The sequence below is a fragment of the Cordyceps militaris genome (assembly GCF_000225605.1).
Source record: "Cordyceps militaris CM01 unplaced genomic scaffold CCM_S00002, whole genome shotgun sequence".
NCBI lineage: Eukaryota > Fungi > Ascomycota > Sordariomycetes > Hypocreales > Cordycipitaceae > Cordyceps > Cordyceps militaris.
In genome coordinates, this window is record NW_006271970.1 from 2,930,325 (window position 1) to 2,949,313 (window position 18,989).

The 18,989-nt window shown below is 52.0% G+C and overlaps 7 protein-coding genes across 7 annotated transcripts; 5 read left to right on the forward strand and 2 right to left on the reverse strand.

Moving 5' to 3' along the window:
- Nucleotides 1-1,055: 1,055 nt before the first annotated feature.
- On the forward strand, nt 1,056-1,358 carry CCM_02850 (uncharacterized protein; the record flags this gene model as incomplete). The annotated part of the gene is made up of 1 exon (XM_006668002.1): nt 1,056-1,358. One exon carries the CDS (start codon nt 1,056-1,058, stop codon nt 1,356-1,358), a length of 303 nt encoding a protein of 100 aa, XP_006668065.1.
- Nucleotides 1,359-4,248: 2,890 nt separating this feature from the next.
- Nucleotides 4,249-5,073, reverse strand: CCM_02851 (uncharacterized protein; the record flags this gene model as incomplete). Its single annotated transcript, XM_006668003.1, has 3 exons — nt 4,249-4,487; nt 4,964-5,032; nt 5,055-5,073. 3 exons carry the CDS (start codon nt 5,071-5,073, stop codon nt 4,249-4,251), a joined length of 327 nt encoding a protein of 108 aa, XP_006668066.1.
- Nucleotides 5,074-5,575: 502 nt separating this feature from the next.
- CCM_02852 (cell wall serine-threonine-rich galactomannoprotein Mp1) lies at nt 5,576-6,391 on the forward strand (the record flags this gene model as incomplete). Its single annotated transcript, XM_006668004.1, has 1 exon — nt 5,576-6,391. The coding sequence occupies one exon, from the start codon at nt 5,576-5,578 to the stop codon at nt 6,389-6,391; it is 816 nt and encodes a 271-aa protein (XP_006668067.1).
- A 1,185-nt stretch (nt 6,392-7,576) lies between these two features.
- CCM_02853 (pyruvate dehydrogenase, putative) lies at nt 7,577-9,013 on the forward strand (the record flags this gene model as incomplete). The annotated part of the gene is made up of 1 exon (XM_006668005.1): nt 7,577-9,013. The coding sequence occupies one exon, from the start codon at nt 7,577-7,579 to the stop codon at nt 9,011-9,013; it is 1,437 nt and encodes a 478-aa protein (XP_006668068.1).
- A 162-nt stretch (nt 9,014-9,175) lies between these two features.
- Nucleotides 9,176-11,072, reverse strand: CCM_02854 (WD40 repeat-like-containing domain; the record flags this gene model as incomplete). Its single annotated transcript, XM_006668006.1, has 2 exons — nt 9,176-10,973; nt 11,035-11,072. 2 exons carry the CDS (start codon nt 11,070-11,072, stop codon nt 9,176-9,178), a joined length of 1,836 nt encoding a protein of 611 aa, XP_006668069.1.
- Nucleotides 11,073-13,639: 2,567 nt separating this feature from the next.
- Nucleotides 13,640-17,872, forward strand: CCM_02855 (cullin binding protein CanA; the record flags this gene model as incomplete). Its single annotated transcript, XM_006668007.1, has 4 exons — nt 13,640-13,878; nt 13,942-16,978; nt 17,034-17,402; nt 17,429-17,872. The coding sequence occupies 4 exons, from the start codon at nt 13,640-13,642 to the stop codon at nt 17,870-17,872; spliced, it is 4,089 nt and encodes a 1,362-aa protein (XP_006668070.1).
- Nucleotides 17,873-18,517: 645 nt separating this feature from the next.
- CCM_02856 (uncharacterized protein) lies at nt 18,518-18,867 on the forward strand (the record flags this gene model as incomplete). Its single annotated transcript, XM_006668008.1, has 2 exons — nt 18,518-18,631; nt 18,730-18,867. The coding sequence occupies 2 exons, from the start codon at nt 18,518-18,520 to the stop codon at nt 18,865-18,867; spliced, it is 252 nt and encodes an 83-aa protein (XP_006668071.1).
- Nucleotides 18,868-18,989: the final 122 nt, after the last annotated feature.

Genomic DNA, 18,989 nt, shown 5'->3' on the forward strand with positions numbered 1-18,989 from the left:
GATGGTGATGCTGTGTAGCTTGTTGGAGAGGGAGCTTTATCTTGCAGCCTGCAATGCTTGGCGGGACAGAGAGGGGCTGACGTCAAAAGGCCATCATCACGTGTAAGAGTCACGATGCTGGCCATCATTTCGAACAACTGGTAATAATTGTCTGGTGCAAGTTGGCCTGACGAAAATGACGATGTTAGCTTAGAAAGAATAAAAAAAAACTCTGAATTGTTCACGATGAATGAAACAGCCCAGTCGTAGCTCGCTGTTTGCTCGCTAGTAAGTGGACTCCGAGCATGGCAGAGACGAACCCGCAGAAACACATAAATGGCCAAAGGGAAGAGAGCATTATGGTCCTAGGAAAGTAGTTCTGACTAAAGATCCAACACGGACGACCCTACGAAACGATCGCCTCACCACATTGAGTGGAATACCCGCCACCATCCCGACGCCAGAGAGTGTAGGTTACGACAAAGACGAAAAAGAGTTGCAGCGAAGATGAATAGGTGGTTATTGCTAATCACGTACACAGTTGCAGTAATCGAGGTTCGAGTTTTAAGAATCGTAGAAAAGACTCGGTGCAGAGAGGTATCCTGTCCCTGCAAGTCAGGATACAGGGCACGAATCATATTGCTTCACAAGCAAAGTTCCAGCATCCAGCGCAAGTGAAGTGAAGCCAATAACTCAATGATGCATATAAACTGGAAGAAAGAATCAAGAGTGGATGTTCCGGACGGTTTCTTTACAGCGCCCAAAGCTGTCAAATACACTATGTGCTCTGCTCTGCTCTCCTTCCCAACCCCCCTCAGAGGTGACATCACCTACACGGAACATTTTGTAGGCTCTCGCGCCCTGACCTGAAATGGCTAGGAGTTGAGGCAATGTGTCTGTACCTGGTGTAGCCAGACTTCTGCCGATTGAGCATCTCGCTTACTGTATTATTTACGCGATGTAAACTACGGAGTCTCCAGCCCGAATGTCTTGTCTTGAAGACGAATTTGATGTCTTGGGCCTGCGACACATTATTGAGTTACAGCTCCGTGCGATTCTGAACCAGCCGCCATGTAATGGACTCAGAGCACTGTCCGCTTGCCCCGAGTCTCATTCAGTTCGGACTCAGCAGTGCGAATCGGCTTCCGTCACTTACACCAGAGAGTCGTCCTGTGTGGATTGGCAAATTGGAGGCTGCAAACTCTCCCAGAAACAAACACGACGAAAAACAAGGAACCACTGATATTCACCAGGAAACAAGTCTTGAGCAACGCCGCAAGTACCAATGTGGCCTGAATTTAAAGTCCTTGCAACAAGGCATTCGGTCTGGACTTGACCCCGGCGCGGCGGAAACACGGCGCCCCATCTCGCTGCCTTGACAATCTGTACAAATTAGTTACTCAGTAATTCCTTGTAGGTGCAGCTGACAGCTTGACTCTTACTAGTTAGCGAGCACGCCACAGCTGAGGTGCAAAGCGATTCCTGGTCTTGCAATGTTTTCCATCCCAGCTCACTAGTGTAATATGCTGGCCAAGTATTAATATTAATGCATCTCGTATTATAGCGCAGTAGCGCCCATCTATTGACTGCAGGGTGTTGGAGCAGGCTGAGGTCTGGCCTCTAGAGGTCATCTCATAACTTGCTAATATATGGTAGGCTTTTGTCAGTCCACCCTACAGGGTGTTGCATGTTTTCTGCATGGGGGCGCATGAGAGGATCCAATGTGAAAGAGGTAGCGCCGAGCCTTGTGTGGTTGACTTCGTAGCCAAAGATGGATAGCCTTTCACAAAGACAGACTTGTTATGTAATTGTATTGGGACAGAGTTGGTTGGCTAGCACATCCTTGGGTAACTATGTAATTATGCCATCACGCCGTTTTAGAATAGTTAGGGGTGGACGCAGCAATACATTTGTTCTGAAAAACTTTGTGCTCACAACACTACCCATTTGACTCTGTCCAGGGGTCATTTGCCGTGTCGGGAGTTTGGAATAGAGTTTTGATCATAGACTATTCCGCGACATGCCCAGTCTAGAGGCCGTGTCATAATGCACGCCACCTGCTTGCTATGTATAACTAGAGTGCTCTGGGCCGGCACTTGTGCCAGGCGGCGGACACGGGACAAAACATTACGGCCGAGGGGAACTGAGTGACGGGCGCTCTCTCGATGCAAATGCCTCGCTTCGAAATCTTCACCCTAAAAACATGTGACACAGTCTATTCTGAGGAACTGGGAAATTGGGGGAAAAAAAAGAACAAGGCCGCCGTATCGAGGGAGGGACGCCGCCAGATCGATCAAAGAACCATCCTCACATTCGCCCAACAGAGCCGCCCGGGGAACAAGTTATGATTCGGGTCTTATTTGTTGGCGGCTCGAATTCTGCATGAGCCTCCTTGCAAGATCTTTATTAGTTAGGACGGGAGGGGCGCTGCCATCGTCCATTCGAGGATGGAACTCTCGGGGCCAGGCACGAAGTAGGAGTCGGAAGGTAATTTCCACGCGACAGCGCTCCCGCACTCAATTGGCAGAGATGGCCCTTTGCAGGATTCGACTCCGCCCTCTCCTCCTTCCCCGCAAGTTGGTAAGATTAACAACTGACAGTCATCTCCACACAATTGGCCGTTGAAGGTCCGTGTCGGTCAGTACGGTCGGATGATTGGGTCGGCCCTGCAGGTGGATAATCCCCAGCTAGACCTTTTTTCACATTTTTTGCGCCCTGGCTTCGGATGGCTTGTTTCTGTGGCCGGCTAAGAGCGGATAATCCCTGAAGCAGGACAGTGCTCCGGGGTTTGCGCGGGGAAGAACAGTGCTCTCCCCATGTCCTCTATCCATCTCAAGTGTATGTACATTCGACGCCACGGCAAATCAGGTTAGTTATGCGCCCAAGTTTTCATTACTTGTGGGAGCCTCACAGGTGGCGCAACTATGTAGCAATGGACAACATAGGAAGAAGTGACAAGTAGTTACACCTACTCTCTCCTACTCTCTCGGAAGGATGGTTGCATCGAGAAAAATTTCAAGCCCAACGTCGGGAACAGCGACAACGACAACGACATTGCTCCTTCCAAGTTGGAAGAGACCTCCGCGCTGAGAATATACACTCAATCTCTAATCTGTACTCCTAGTTGGTTTATGGATTGTCGTGTTCATTCCGTCTTGAGCATTTTGCCATTTGTTCTGCGGGGTAGGAACTGGTTTCGGCAATGTAGTTATAAAAATAGGAACTATCTGCTTGGAGGGTTGAGTACGTACTCTTTCTGTGACGTGGGCCTGTACCTACGGACTACCTGATTGTCACTTGAACAGGTGCAGAAGACACCCACACAGCGACGGGGTCACACCATCCAGCGTGTCCCCCTAGTACATAACTTCCTACCAATGGTTAGAGCCCCTACCAATGGTTAGAGCCAGATGGGAGTCGAGTTGAGAAGCAGGCGCGCACGCAGGCGGATACCTTCGTACGGTCGGCACTATTCCGCCACGAAGACAACAAGCTCGCTCAGCCTGGGAAATTAAGTACCTGCTACTGGACGATCCCGCTTCGTTGCTTGTCATGGCACAAACGACATGATAGATCGGCATAGATCTCCAGTAATATTGGTTGACCCGGTTGGGTTCACGGCATCACGTCTTGTTCCTGAAGCTCAAGGACCAAGAGTCCATGCGCCCCATAAGCTTAATGAGCGGCTAGTGATGGATCAATAAATAAGGGGGAATAAGTTGGCTGGCACAATAGACCTTCGCTAGCATAGCAGTAAGACTCGGGCCGCGAAGCTGTCCACATTGGGAACCGCCTAATAATACTAAGTGGATAGAGTTTGCGCCAATAGTTTGAAGAAGAACCATCTCCATGAATCTCACTCTTCTTGCCACGTTGGCAACATAGTGAGCCGAATACGCGCCGTGCAATGTATCGACAATATGTTACGGAAGTGTGTGACTTGATCGCTCGTACTAGCAACCTCTCATCTATGTAGCAAAGTAGGAAACACTTCAGCACTTCCCGCTCACATGCTAATAGCCCGCACCAGGTAGTTACGTATTGGCAAGGCAAGCACGACTGGCTGGCTTGGGAATCCACCCCCGGAGTTGTGTCTCGATTTGGCCAGCTTGTAGGTGTGGCAAAGACACAAGAAGGGAAATTTCTCAAACGAGCAGTCCGTATTGCGCAAGTGGAGACTCCTTCTACTGTTGCCACTACTTTGCGGTAAAAAGCAAGCTGGCCGACATGGCATTGCTAGGCTGCCAACTGCTTTGTTGTGTACGCTCGTCACTCTGAGCCTAGTCCTCCTGCCTTGCTGCGGTGCCTGTTCATCAGGAAACGCCGAGTGGGCTGCGCGAAGGATGCATGAAGCGGGCGCGCCCGACTCCTTTGGTCGGCCACGGCAACCAATTCTGATTCTATTGGTACCGCGAGTTCGACGTCGGCCAGCAATCGGTCGACGTCTGTGCCTCGACTCCATGAAATGGGCACTTGCCCACCAATGACCAACCCACACCAACCATGAGCTAATCACACAATCAATGCGCGGGGGAGACAGAAACCAAGGGGCAAGTGTGGAGGTGCCCAAGACAGAAAGAAGACAGCTTTTGCGGAGAGGGCTGGGGTACCTTGTCGTCGTGTCATACATCATGCCACCATGCAATATTATTGGGAGAGCAGAGGACACGAAACTTGAGGCTCGTAGCTCGTAGCTCGTAGCTTGTAGCTTGCTAGTTGCCTTGAGGAGCAGTCAACCAAGCGATGGGAAGCTTCTTGGCCACGTGATGGCGTTGGCTTCTTAAACAGGGACAGCTAACTGGATGGTGAAGGCGCCGAACTGACGTGCCAACAACTGACTTTTTTTGCAGCGCGCCATATCCCACGGTGAGCTTCTTCTGAGCCTCGTCCGGCCAAGAAACTACTTTGCCTACAGTGGCGTCAAGCCAAATGCTCGGCGTCGACACCAAGAGCTGGCCTTTTGGCCGTGGCTCCCCACACGCACCTTTGTTGGAGGCGAATAGATCGAGTACGCGGATGGACACGGACACGGACTGCTCCTCTCCCCTCACCCCTGTGTACATACATGTACATACAACATGCGGCGGCGTACATAGCAGAACCTGGTCATGTCGCTGCCGCCACTCCTCCAGGATGGCTGACAACTATGTACATTCCCACGGAGGCTTGGCTGCAGGCTCTCTCCCAAATGTCGAGAACTTCTCCACTCCTTTGTTATAAGTCGTCTTACAATCGAATCGCCTGCCTCGGTAATAAGCTCTTTCACAGGCCACACGCCCTTCCCTTCCCCATTCGAGGTACCAACTGACTGACTTCTGCTGGATACCTTCCTCAAGTAGTTGCCATTTATACTTTGTAGGTTGCTCAGTACACCCCCCTCGGACCAGACGCCAATGTCACCACACCTACCTCCACTAACCAAGTCGTCTTTTTTGTTTTCCTATATAATCGTTGGCTCTCTCCCCTTTCTTGGTTTTGTTTCTGCTTCTCTCCCCATCCCTAATAACTATCACTCACCTTCGCTTTGAGTCTACAGAACACTCGTTACTTGCAAATTCTCCATTTTCAGACGCAGTCTTCCATCAACACCGCCAAAATGAAGTTCATCACTCTCGCCTTGGTCAGCACTGCCACCGCTGCCATGGTAGCCCGCGACGCTACCGTAGTCAAAGCTGTCATGTCCACCATCGGGACCGACCTTGACGCCGTCAAGACTGCTGCCGATGCCTACAAGGGTGACAAGACCGACCTTGTCAAGGCCGCCGATCAGCTCGTCGCGGACCTCAAGGATGGCAAGACCAAGGTCGAGGCCGGCCCCGATCTGACCATCAACGATGCTGTTGAGCTTGGCACCGCCGTCACCAGCCTGACCAAGTCCGGCACTGCCCTCACCGACTCTCTTACCGCGCGCAAGTCCGAGGTCGAGAAGGCTGGCGAGTGCAAGACTGTCCAGGACCAGATCGCTTCCATCTCGGAAAACTCCAAGAGCCTCATTGACACCGTCACCAAGAAGGTGCCCGAGAGCGCTCAGGCCATTGCCGCGTCGCTCGCTGGCCAGCTGACTGCCGTCCTCCAGAAGGCTGAGGATTCGTACAAGGACTGCCAGAACTCGGGCAACAGCGGTTCTTCCTCGTCTGCCGCGTCGTCTGCCGCATCCTCTTCTGCGTCGTCTGCCGCGTCCTCTCCCGCAGGCCCCTCTGGCTCTGCCACCAGCACTGCCACCGGCACCGGCAGCGCCACCAAGACTGGCACTGGCAGCGTCACTGCTACTCAAACCTCGAGCAAGGCCACTGCTACCGGCACTGGCGGCGTCACTCCCACCAGCACCCATGTGACCGTTCCCACCGGTGCTGCCGCTCTCTACGCCCCTGCCGGTATTCTCGCTGCCGTTGCCGCCGCTCTTGCTCTGTAAGGGGCTTTCTCATTGAGAAACGACGCGACGACGATGTGGTTGTAATGGGATTGTTCGCAACTCCTCTCGGGTATCTTGGCGAAAATTGTATAGTACCCAAGCCTCTGTTTCTGTTTTTGGATTCTATATCGACACATGGCTAGATGACGAGTATCGGGCCACGGCTGTATCGTTGGTTAGATGGAAAGTTTTAATATAGGTTGGCTTAGCTACCTAGTAATGGGAGATGCTTTTTTTGACCACTTGTTCCCTCGTTGAATGCCTTTTCGTTTTCAACTTTCTTTGAATGGTCTGTCGTCTACCTCGCATCATCGTACAAAGATTCCGAAGTCAATAATATTCCGGGTCAGCAGGTATTCGACACGCAATGCACAGACGCGACTCTGTTGCGCAATGTCAAGAACCCCAACCCTACCCGGTCGCATCAACTGACGTCCCATCCCGCGCTGCCAAGCATTCCTCTTTATTTCGCCAGACAGAGCTCTTTGCATACGATCTGTGCTGTCGCGCGTCTCGACGGTGCTGCGAACTGCGATGAAAGCTGATTCTGCAATTGTCCCGGAAGGAAATTGTCGACGAGGCAAAAAGTAGTACCCAACTACCTTACCCAATCGGGCGTAGCCGGATCGCGCCTATAAGTGGGCCAGGGGAGCTCTCTTCCACCGAATCACTAACTAGGTACCTAGTACAGATTAGTTAGTTGCAAGTAGCCCTTGAAATAAGGGTTTCTTGCAAGTGTACTACTGTGTTGCAATGCGCACTGTAAAACAATCAGAATTTTAGCGCGTATTTCAATTGCACTCTCAAACTGTCAATCTAGCAGAATCTCACTGAATATAGTACCTGCAGGCTGTACATCCGCGCCCACTACTCCGTACTCTGCGGAAAATGCGTACCACGTGCAGGGTCGCCCGACTGAGTGTACGTACCTACCTTAGTACCTAGGTAGGTACCTACCTAGGTATGTATGTAGTTAGGTAGGTACGTACCTTTCCACACCGTTTGTGTTACCTTAATAAGATGATAACGTTATGTTTGTCTTCATCCTTCATCCTTTAGGCTACATGTCAACGTTCGCCAAATACAGCGGCCGCTCAATTCCCCGTCCTCGCTATCTACCTGGGGAATTGAGAGACATTGCAAGCCTACTACTCGACCTTTTCCCCTTAAACGCACTCTAGCACTATGTTTCCTCGGCGCGTGGTCCTACCTCGCACGACCAGCAGGTCAATCTTGCTGATGCAGCTCAGGAGGTTCGCCTCCAAGAACTTCTCACCTTCGGCCCCGAGCATCAGCAAGGGAATGAGATATACTGCGATTACCGGTGTCGTCGCCGCGCCATGCCTTTGGTGGTTGACAAGTACCCACGACGATGCGCCAAGTCTACAGAGTCCGCCCACCCAGCAGCTCTTCAGTGAGCCAGGCCCTTCTGGAGACCAGGTCACGCAGATGATATCGCAAGGCGCATATTCTGTTCGTGTCAAAAGCATTTCCGGGGTCACCAGATACGATGGCACTCAATTTGGCTCCAACCCCCTGTGCGAGGATCGCTTCATCCATGGCAAATTCCCTTCGCCATGGGATGATGGCAACCAGTGGATGACCTGGGCTGTTTTCGACGGACATGCCGGTTGGCAGACAGCAGACTTACTAGAGAAGCAACTCCTGCCCCATGTACGACACAGCTTAAGCCAAGTCAAGTCGGCATCAATCGGAGGATCCGTACCTGACGAATTCATCCGGCGCGCTATTACGACAGCGTTTATTAAGCTCGACGATTCTATCATCAATGCAGCTCTGGACACGGCTCAGAGTAAGGAACCGCTGCAAGACAAGATCAAGAAACTGGCTCCGGCTTATGCCGGTTCATGCGCTCTGCTATCATTATATGATCCTGTCACAAGCAATCTGCATGTGGCATGCACTGGAGATTCCAGAGCAGTTTTGGGACGAAAGGGGCCAAACGGCAAGTGGGAGGCGATACCCTTGTCGGTAGACCAAACCGGTAGCAACAAGGAAGAAATTGCCAGGCTCAACAAGGAGCACCCTGGAGAAGAAAACGTTGTCAAGAATGGTCGCGTTTTGGGGATGATGGTCTCGCGAGCTTTTGGCGATGGTCGGTGGAAGTTTCCTTTGGACTTTCAGCTCGACTCGGTGCGGAAATTCTACGGTGTACCGCCTTTGACCCCGACCGACGACTTTCGAACTCCTCCATATCTGACCGCCGAGCCTGTTGTGACATCCACCAAGATCGATCCCAGCACACAAACGTTCTTGATCATGGCCACAGACGGCCTGTGGGATATGCTCTCCAGTCAGCAGGCCGTTGATCTGGTGGGCCAGTGGGTAGATTCACGGGGGGTGCCAGGGGACAACAACAAACCGGAGGCAACTTACGAACCATTCGATTTTGGTCAATTCTGGAAGGGAGTGAACTGGAAGTTTATCAAGCGTAGGACGACGAACCAAGATGACAACGCCGCCGTGCACCTTACGCGTAACTGCCTTGGCGGAAACCATCATGAGTTGATCGCAGGCCGGCTAGCCTTCAGCCCTCCGTTTTCCCGGCGTGTACGAGATGATATTACTGTGCAGGTTGCTTTCTTTAACTCGGATCCCTAAACCAGTAGGATTCGGTGGTGGCGGGCTCTGTGTTCCGACTTGGCAATATGCAAAGAGACCGCAGAGTTCAGATAGTTTATTAGTACTTCAGCGTGATTAAGCGCCAGGATATAAATAAAAACAGTAAATACACGTGAAGCAAGTTCATAAGTTTCTACACTACTAGTTTGACGCCCGCACATCGTACACTCCCATGCGTCCTCCACCGTCTCCAACAACCAAGAAACGAGCATCCGCCGAAAATGAAAGTTCAGTAACTCTGCCTAGGTCGTGGAACTGTCGGAATCCAGAGTCAAAGCTATTTCGCGCGTTGATTGCATTCCGGTCCGGCCAGCACCAAACCTCGTCCCCCGTTATCACATCGAGGATGACAACCGAGCCCCTAGCACCGATTTCAGCTCCCGAAGCATCGCAGTAGGCCACTAGTCGACAGTCTGGAGAGATGCACGAAATGCAATTTGGAATGGCAAATGTTCGGGTCGAGTTGGCGGATAGATCCCAGACGAGCACGTGGCGAAGCGGCACTTTGACAGATGTTAAATTGTACCCCGAGCCTTTCCGCGACGCTGGAACAGGGACGGCGCGAAAGCTGGCGGGTATCCAAATAGATACAACGACACTACCATACGTGACCAGGTCAATGGGGATAGCAGTGTCAAGCTCCGAGTGTTGCCACGGACGCGCGACTCGATAGGGCTTATTTTCGGGATTGGCTTGGTCCGAGATTTCCCATGCGACGAGAAGAGTCTCTCTTTTCGGGGGAGGATGGCCGGCAATCGGAGGTCTCGGTCCTGCCGCGGCAACCACGAGTGGGCTTGTTGCTGAAATAGCCAACTCGGGGAGGATAGGAGTAAACGGGAGCCCGGCTTTGGCCAGCTCAATTGAGCACTGTTTATAAAGCGGCTTCTTCTTCTCTTGCGTCGCCAGGTAGACATCAATTGTCGCAGACTCTGCCCGGTATATCGCCAGCGGGCATCGCCCCCCGTCGAACATGTCAAAGCGGCCAGCGGTCCATCTGTCAGCATCTCCAATGGACTGAATGGATTTTCTTCTTGTCCAATCAAATATGGAAATAGAACGGCCGAAGCGTGTAGCTATCGCAATCAAGGTGGATGCTTCGGAAAGAATGGCGTGACTGCGAATCATGTAGTCCCTGGAGCGGGATTTCGCCTCCGTGTAAGACGAGAATTTGATGACATTTTGAAGCTCGCCGCTGGCCAAGGACCACACCTTTACTAAATTATGCCCATGTTTGCTGGCAAGAACAGTCGCGCTTGGTGATATGTCCAGATAGTGGACGCTATTGTTCACTTTTTTGTCGTCGGAAACAAGATCCTTCCAGAAATGAAGACTAGAAGGCTTCGGCATTGATCGTTGGCTCAAGGGCCTATATAGAGGTGGGCCGACTCGGTCCGGAAATGAACCATATCCCTCCGTGCCTTTCGGGGCCGCAAAATTGGGCGATGTAGTCGTGACTGGACTAGGCAGGGCGGCCTCTGTATAACTTCCATGGAAATTCGACCGCGACGAGCGGGTGGTGCTAATAGATGACAGGCTATGGGAGTCGGTAGAATAGTGCCGTCGTACAGTACTCTTGGAAGGCGGGATGGGAGGAAGAGGCCCGGTCGGTGCAGGATAAAGGCTGTGTTGAGACATGTTGGAGGCGATGTGGCGCAGTGATCGACCTGTCGGCGGCTGTTGATCTCTGGGTAGACTTGTCCGGAGCTGTCTATGTGAGGGGCCGGACTTGAAATTTGTAGATGGTACGTAACCATCGGTTGACCAGGAAGATGCTCCGATACTGCTGATGGGAGAAGGCAGTGAGCCGAGGCTGTCTCGCAGTGGCGTACGCAGCCCTACGCTGGGATGGCTCAGCCCCCCTCGAGGTAGGGAGTCGGTCAAATAATTGCCATGCCAGTCCAGCTCGTGATGATTGACATCAAGAAGCCGGAGACCATGTCTATAACGGAGTCAGCAACTGGCAGCAGCAACTTGTGGTCGCAGGAATGGCGGATGCGCACCGTATGTGGTCCTTGTCGGCAGTTGTGGGGAGGTCCATGTCGACTATCAAGATTTGGAGCCGAGGGAAGTTTACCGAATGCACGGCAGCTCACGCGAGCAGTATTGCGATCAATTGTCAAATCCAAAGCTTCGTTTCCCAGCAGTAGTAGGGTTCGACAATTGCCCACCGTGTAAGCCAGGTGACTTGGTAGCGGCACCTGAACTGATCAGTTTGGAATAGTATTTTGGACTTGGAACCAGAAGAAATCACAGAATTCCGAGAACCATGAACTGGGCATGCACCAAACAAAAGGCTGCTCAGCTTCCAACAAGCCTTCCCCCCTCACCTCACTCCACATTGAAGAGGTGGAATTATTAGACCCGAGTCATCAGTGGATGTGATCCAGTACGGACGACTACGGACGGCTAAGACCTACCAACCAGCAGCTGAGGACGCCTCTCAGCCACCAGAAGCCACACACCAGGTCGAGATGGAGTTTGGCTTTATTGGCCACTGTTAGAGGGCGAAAAATCCTCACGCCATGTTTTGTCCGGACCGGCTAGCACCGTGCCGCTGCGGCCAAGGATGATCCCCTAGGGGGCGGCGGAAAGTGCCTAAATGCTTGGTGGTGACGCCTCTATAGGAAGGATACAAGGCCGAGTTGTGGTGTATCTGTACAAGGAATGTACGAATTAGTCATGGTCAGTTATGTGTTTCTACTTGAATTAGCAAGCCCTGTTGCCCTCGTCACCCAGCGTTGATTCATTGCCTCAGATCAAATCGAGACAGGGCTTGACCCATAAACGGTGGCCTGTGGCGAAATGGCTGGGGAGCAGGCCAAAATAGCATCCTTTTGGTGGATCGCAACCCTGACCATACCATTACGTCCCCAAGTCCGTCACAACTTGCGCGTTATGTAGGAGTTAACTAGTGGCGGCCGAGGAAATGAAGAGCTGAAAAGGGTAACACCGTCACAGGGACCCCGCATGCTGTTTCACTTCGCTCCGCCAGCGATGACTTGCAAGTCGACAATATCTCGCCGAACTAGTTACGGATCACACCGAGTCGGATACACACGTACCTAGACAACCACACAAGGACGTCGGCTGTGTGTGGGGGTTGCTCGGAAATGCACCAGAAGCCCTGTCTGTGCGTGATTGCTTTCTGATTCACTTGTGAACCATGAACAAGGTTGGTCCATGACGGGTCCTTTCCGCGGGTAGTTAGCTAGTTAGAATAAGTCAGGGCGAGATCTCAGAAACTCGAGCCCGATTGAGACCGTGCGCGATGCGCTCTGGTCCACGACGGCTTTTGTGATGTGGTGTCGTATTAGTCTGCCTCATCATGTGCCATGGACGATGCGGCAAGTTTTCTGCCAAGTCCGTGCAGGGGCTGAATATTGCTGTGTTGCCTTTTTTATCGGCAGCTGTGCTGTTTCAGCGCTCGGCAAAACTGATTTCGCCCAGCCTGTGCTAGGCCTCAGCTGCGGGCGCGATGCCACTGGTACTGGTGGGCTGCCCGGCAGCTGGTTGAAGCCGGTTCTCCATGTAGCCTGCGGCAGGCTAACCTGATGATGGCTCGCGTTGAAAGTGCCGGCCCAGTGGCGCCTACAAGATCATGGACAAACGGGCAAACAGGCCGAAGTGGCAGATCAGCAGCGACCTGGTGGCCTCGTCGCAACCGATTATAAGACTCTCTGAACGTCACCTTTTCCCTGCTTGAGGCGGCAACGAATAATTGTGGAAGCCATCTGCAATTGACAATGACTGGGTTTCGAGTGCTAATAGCGAATGACGGAGTATGCTGTTCATGGCGTGCTATAGTGCGTGATGTTCGATTTGGCGGTGGCTAGTTGCGAGGAATTGAAGAGCACGACACAGACTCAAACTGAGATTATTGCGTTTCGAGAGGTTGTCCAATTTTCTTGGGATGGAATAGCTGACGAGCCAATGGGTTCATGAAGGCGCGGCAGTGGTATGGCACGGAGTGAGGGAGTGTTGCCCATGTAAGCCTTGAACATGATCTCGTCACACACGCGTCGTTAAAGCGATCGAGTTCCGCGTTGTTAAGATGATGGTCCAAGCTGTACCCGAATCATTGTACGTAGGTTGTTGGTTGTATATCAGGAGTGGAAAAGTTGGCCCGGTGAGCGGGGACGAAAGTGCACAGAGTCAAGTGAGGGGGAGGGGCGCGATTGGCCAGGTGAATGACACCGAAAATCCCAAGCCGTTGTGAGGAAACTAGCATCTTTTTGTAAGCCTCTGTGACGTATTATATCCAAGAAGATGGAAAAGAAAATAAAAAAGAATCAATTCGTGTCAAGTAACGCGACTACCTTGTTCGAGGCCTGCGCCCTCTAGAGCTCTTGATGTTACCTTAGTACCTACCTAGGTACCTACCTACCTAGATAGCTAACTGGTCGTAAGCTCTTTGCCCCACCTTTGGCCTCTGCCTCTTGCCTCCTTCACCAACATTCACATTAATTGCTCCCATCAAACAGCCGGCTGCGAAGCCCCCGAACCAGAGAGGCAAGGGATAACAAAATTTTCCAACGACAACTGCATGCTGGCTCTTCAATCCCGCCCTACAAGCTACCAGCCGAAGCTTCCGCGGTGGTAGCAAATATGGCCACCATAAGTCCAGCTGCATGCACGCCTCAGGCGGTCATGGCCCATGCTCAAAAGCTCGGCGACGCTGACCCCGACTTTCGCTTCATGGCACTGAATGATCTTCTGCAGATACTAACTTCAGCAAACCCCGATTTTCTACAGCATGATTTTAATGTCGCCGGCCGCACTGTTGATAGCATCCTCAAGGCCCTGGATGACCCTAACGGCGAGGTGCAAAACTTAGCCATCAAGTGGTCAGTCGTGTTGCCTTGCGCCAACATCTCGGTTTGAATTCATCATGCTGACATACAAAACAGCCTAGGGCCTCTGGTCGGAAAAGTGCCTGCTGCGCTCGTGGGGTCCATGGTCGACAAGCTGTCCTCACTCAAGTTCGAGAATTCGGTCGACCATGCAATTTCATCATTGGCTCTACGTCAGTTGATTATCGCGCTACCTCGACCTCTTCCTGGGACCCCGGTCTCCAACGAAGTCAACAACGCATACGCAGCCATGAACCGTGTGCTGATTCCACGGCTGATTGGCTCCAAAGCCAAGACTCGTGCTTCTAGCACAGTCAACGATAAAATAAGCCTTCCAGACATTCCTCCAGCGCTGGTGCGGGATAGCAAAGATATAACCGTCGAGGGTGTGGATGTATTGATTGAAGTTGTTCGCTGTTTCGGTCCTCTTCTTGACCACGAGGAAGTGGAATCCATGCTCAATGTTGTATTACGTCTTCTTGATGGCGAACATGGAAGCGCTGCTGTGAAGAAGCGAGCAGTAGTCGCCGTTTCAATGCTCGCTGTGTACCTGTCTGACCAACAGTTGGCTAAGGTCGTCCAAACTCTCACAGAAGGACTAGCTCGCCCCAACGCCAGCTCCGTCTCGCGCCGTCTACACATTTCCATTCTTGGAAGCATGGCTCGTTCAATTCCTGCTCGTTTTGGAGAGCACCTGCCTCAGACGGCCAGTTTTATCTTCAATGAATTAGCAGAGGACAAGCTCGACTCTCATATGCAGCAGCTGGACGATGGCGACGACCTGGGCCTCGAATTCAATGAGGTCAGGGAGGCAGCCTTGGTGGCCCTCGAGGCCTTCTTGGCTTCCTGCCCGCAGGAAATGCGACCTTTCACAGATCTCGTTATTTCATCTTGCCTTCGCTATTTGAAGTTTGACCCAAACTACGCAGTCGACGAAGATGAAGAAATGGAAGACTCGGCAGAAGAGGTAGAGGACGATGATGACGAGGAATTCGATGCTGATGATGGCTTCGAAGATGACGACGATGACGCAAGCTGGAAAGTGCGAAGGTGTGCTGCAAAAGCCATTTATACACTGATAGCCACTCGTGGCAGTGGCGACTTGTTGGAGAATGGTGTCCTGTATACCGCGGCCGCGCCGACTCTTGTGAAGCGCATGGATGAACGCGAAGAAAATGTTCGCCTTGAGGTCATATCAGCCCTTTCTCTGCTCGTTCGGAAGACTGGCGAGGGCTTGCATACCGAGCGCGTCACTTTTGACGAACTTGAGCCCGATGTAGTTGCCCAGATACCCATCAGTCGCAAACGCCGACGCCAGAGCAGTGGGGGCGGTTCGAACATCTCCAAGTATATGATTGGCACCGGGCTAGTCTCTCCTACCCTTGAGAAAGCGCCAATGCATGGGCCTCGCGCCGAACTGATAACTTTGGTTCCCAGCATCGTCAAGATTTCGACCAACCAGCTCAAGGCCAAAACTGTCCACACAAAGCAAGCCATGATTAGCTTACTTGACGATATCGTGTCTGTGCTACAAGGTGGTCTGGCTGACCATTTTGGAACGATCATAAGCCTCATTTTGGATGCTATCAAGTCAGTCGGCTCTAGCTCAACTTCGGCCTCCCTCTCGAGCGCTGGAGGCAGCGCATCTGCCACGCCTAGCTCGCTTCGAGTCGCTGCCTTGAAGCTAATCAGTGACATTTCCAAGACGCACTCATCGGCTGTTTTGCAGCCTTATCTGACTCAGATTGTCGATGGAGTCACACTAGCTGTTCACGATCGATTCTACAAAATCTCAAGCGAAGGTATTCGCACATCGGAAGAGTTGGTCAAAGCCATCACACCGCCCAGATCGCGAGGATCCGCATTCAAATACAAAGGAGAGCTCGACAAGCTCTACACAGTGATCATGGACCGAGCCTCTGCAAATGATGCCGATGCAGAGGTTCGGCAGCGCGCTATCCATGGACTTGGTGTGTTGATCTCTCGAACATCAGCTGCCGATAGTGACGCGCTAGTATCGAAAGACAAGCGTGAGGCTGCTCTGACGGTTCTTCGTGAACGTCTAAGGAACGAAACAACCCGTCTTGCTTCCGTGCGCGCTGTCGACAACGTCGCGTCGTCCGCCAACGTTTTGGGCCAATTGCAAAAAGGTTGGATTCAGGATGTGGCTTTGGAACTTGCTGCCCAGCTTCGCAAAGCCAACCGGCCGCTCCGTGGCTCCAGCATTACCGCACTAAAACATCTTGTTGTCTGCAAGGCTGCTGAGGACCAACTGGAAGCCGCCACCATCGAGGGAATTGTGTCAGCGCTCATGCCGATAATCAGAAACGCCGACGCGCACCTTCTAGGCTCGTCTCTGCTCATTTTGGCAGACCTGGTCAGGAATCACGCGCAGCTTGTCATGGTCGATGAAACTGTCTCTGCTCTTTGCGAGCTTCTGAAGTCACATCTTGCTGGAATAGTCCTCGACCAACTTCTTACTCTCACCAGTGCTGTTGGCCAGAGCGGCACAGGAGGCCCTTTGATGGGCGGGCTTTTGCAGAATGTGAGCATTGCTGGCGACCCAGTAGTTGTGGGAAAGGTGATTGGAACCCTTCTGGTCACTGGTGGAGCTTCGTCTGGAGTGTCTGTGGATAGCTTCATTTCGGAGCTACAGAGCAGCTCGCAAGGTGATGACGCAGCCCGCACCTGTCTTGCACTCGCAGTCCTAGGCGAGGCAGGTATGAGACTGCGTACTGACTCGTCGTTGAGCCCCGAACTATTCCTAGGTCAGTTCCGCAGTGAGCCTGACAAGGTTTCTCTGGCCGCCGCTGTCGCGCTCGGCCGTGCGGGTTCTGGAAACGTACCGAGCTTCTTGCCTACAATTCTCAAAGCGATGAGGAAAGGTGGAAACACGCAATATCTGTTGATTCAATCGATCAAGGAGATTTTGCAGTCAGTCTCCGACCAATCAACCGACCTTCGGGACCAAGCCTTGCCTATTTGGGAGCAGCTGCTTCAGGCATCGGACTACGCGGAAAATAGGGTAGTTTGTGCAGAGTGCGTCGGCCGTCTAGCAACACTGGATCCAACCACTTTCATGCCCAAACTTCAGGTAACGAACTCTCATTGAGTCTATACGAAACAAACACTAATGGTGCTTCGAATAGACACTACTTAAGGCCAAGTCGACAGGTGTTCGTGGCATGGCTGTGCAGGCGGTACGCTATACACTCCCTGAGTGTGACGAGGCGTTTGATGCTGTACTGCGTAATGTGTTGATCGATATGCTGCTTATAATGCTGCAAGACCAAGACATGGAAATCCGTCGCCTGGCAATGTCGACACTGAACTCTGCAGCACATAACAAGCCCGACTTCATCTTGCCCCACCTCGGCCAACTCATGCCATTGGTGCTGTGTGAAACGACTTTGAAGCCGGAGTTGGTCCATGAAGTAGTACTAGGACCGTTCACGCATACTGTGGACGATGGCCTGGAAGTTCGAAAGGTAGAATTCCCTGTGATGCAATACGTTGTAGTGAGACTGAGCTAACGAGGGTTCAGAGTGCCTATGAAACGCTGTATGCGCTAATGGAGACAGCCTTCAGCCGAATCAACAACATCGACTTTTTCGACCGTGTTGTTGCTGGCCTTGAAGACGACCACGATATCCGTCAACTTTGTAACCTTATGGTCACGAAGCTCGTTGTCATTGATCCTGACGAGACAGCTCGACGTCTTGAGGCGATTACCCGGATTTACAGAGGCTTTCTATCCACTACGCTTAAGGCTAATTCCGTGAAGCAAGACTATGAGAAGAAGGAGGAAACAAATAAGAGTATTCTCCGGGTTACGCTTCTTCTGGGCGAGAAGATGAAGACGCTTACAGGCAATGCTGGCGCGTCGAGTGTCTGGACAAGTTACTGGGAGTGGGTCAACGATAAATTTGAACTCCAACTTAAGGGCTTGCGTGAGGACAATAAGGAGCTTCACATGAAGATGGTCTGATGCGTTTGTGCTTTTGCCCGATACTAGACAGGATCAACAAGTAGATGCAGCGTATACATGACATGATTAAGCTTCCTTCTACCGTATTTTTTGATGTGATACGCTCGCTAAGAACATACAATTAGTAACTTAGTAACGAAAGCCGCTGTCGAAGGATATAAGGAATGTCGATGGATAAGTACTGGCTGGCGATTGATTGTTTTTGGGGGCATTTGGCGGTCTTGTACGGACACGATGAATGCGATAATTGGTAGCATCAGCAAAAAAATTGCTAGCAACGAAATAAATTCCGAGTCATGCGACTTCCTATTGTACTAATTATTTGGTAAACATGCAACAGGCCGACCTGGACAGCAGAGGCCGAACTGACTCTGCTGCAACCCGGATTTTAGCTCCGCACGTGGCTATTGGCTGTGGTGTGGTGGTATATTGATTGTTCCCAGCAGCGAGTTTGCAAACAAGGCTAGTTAACTGCGGCCGATCTTCCATGCGTGGTTCATTGTCGGGAACGGGGGCGTTGGCCCGTGAGTCCGTGTCGCGTGTTGCAGCGAGCGACTTGCTTCTTCCTGCTCTCCTTTCCGTTTACATTACGGATACTGCAGATACAAACGTCATTTGCGCAAGAGGAAATTGTCGGTGTCCATCATGGCGTCCAGCGCACCTGTTGGTCATCATGGCGTCCAGCGCATCTCCGACCAAGCTTCTGCGCGTCTGGAGGCAAGCTCGTCGACAACCCGGTATATTTTGGGTCTCTCGGCAGTACGTTGCCCAATAAGAATAAGTGCCCCAAGACCTCGCAAACCACCATTGTGTGTCCCCGCCTCGGGGCTCTCTTGGAAGCTGATTCTAATGATTAGAGGGGGGGCACGAAACAGCTTGCCTCGCTCGGTGACTTCTGGCTTCTTTTATTCGGCTACGACCACGGCGTCGTGTCGCGCGGGCTCGATGCGTTTCCGCGTGTCGCCGGACGGTCGAATACCCACGAGTACGCGTGACCTCCGGTGGACAATGGGCGGGGCGGAAAAATAGTTGGAAAATGACCCAAAGCAATGATATGTGGTTTTCAGTTGTGATGATTGAGAGAGTGGCCTTTACGTGTTTGTAACAGAGACGCATT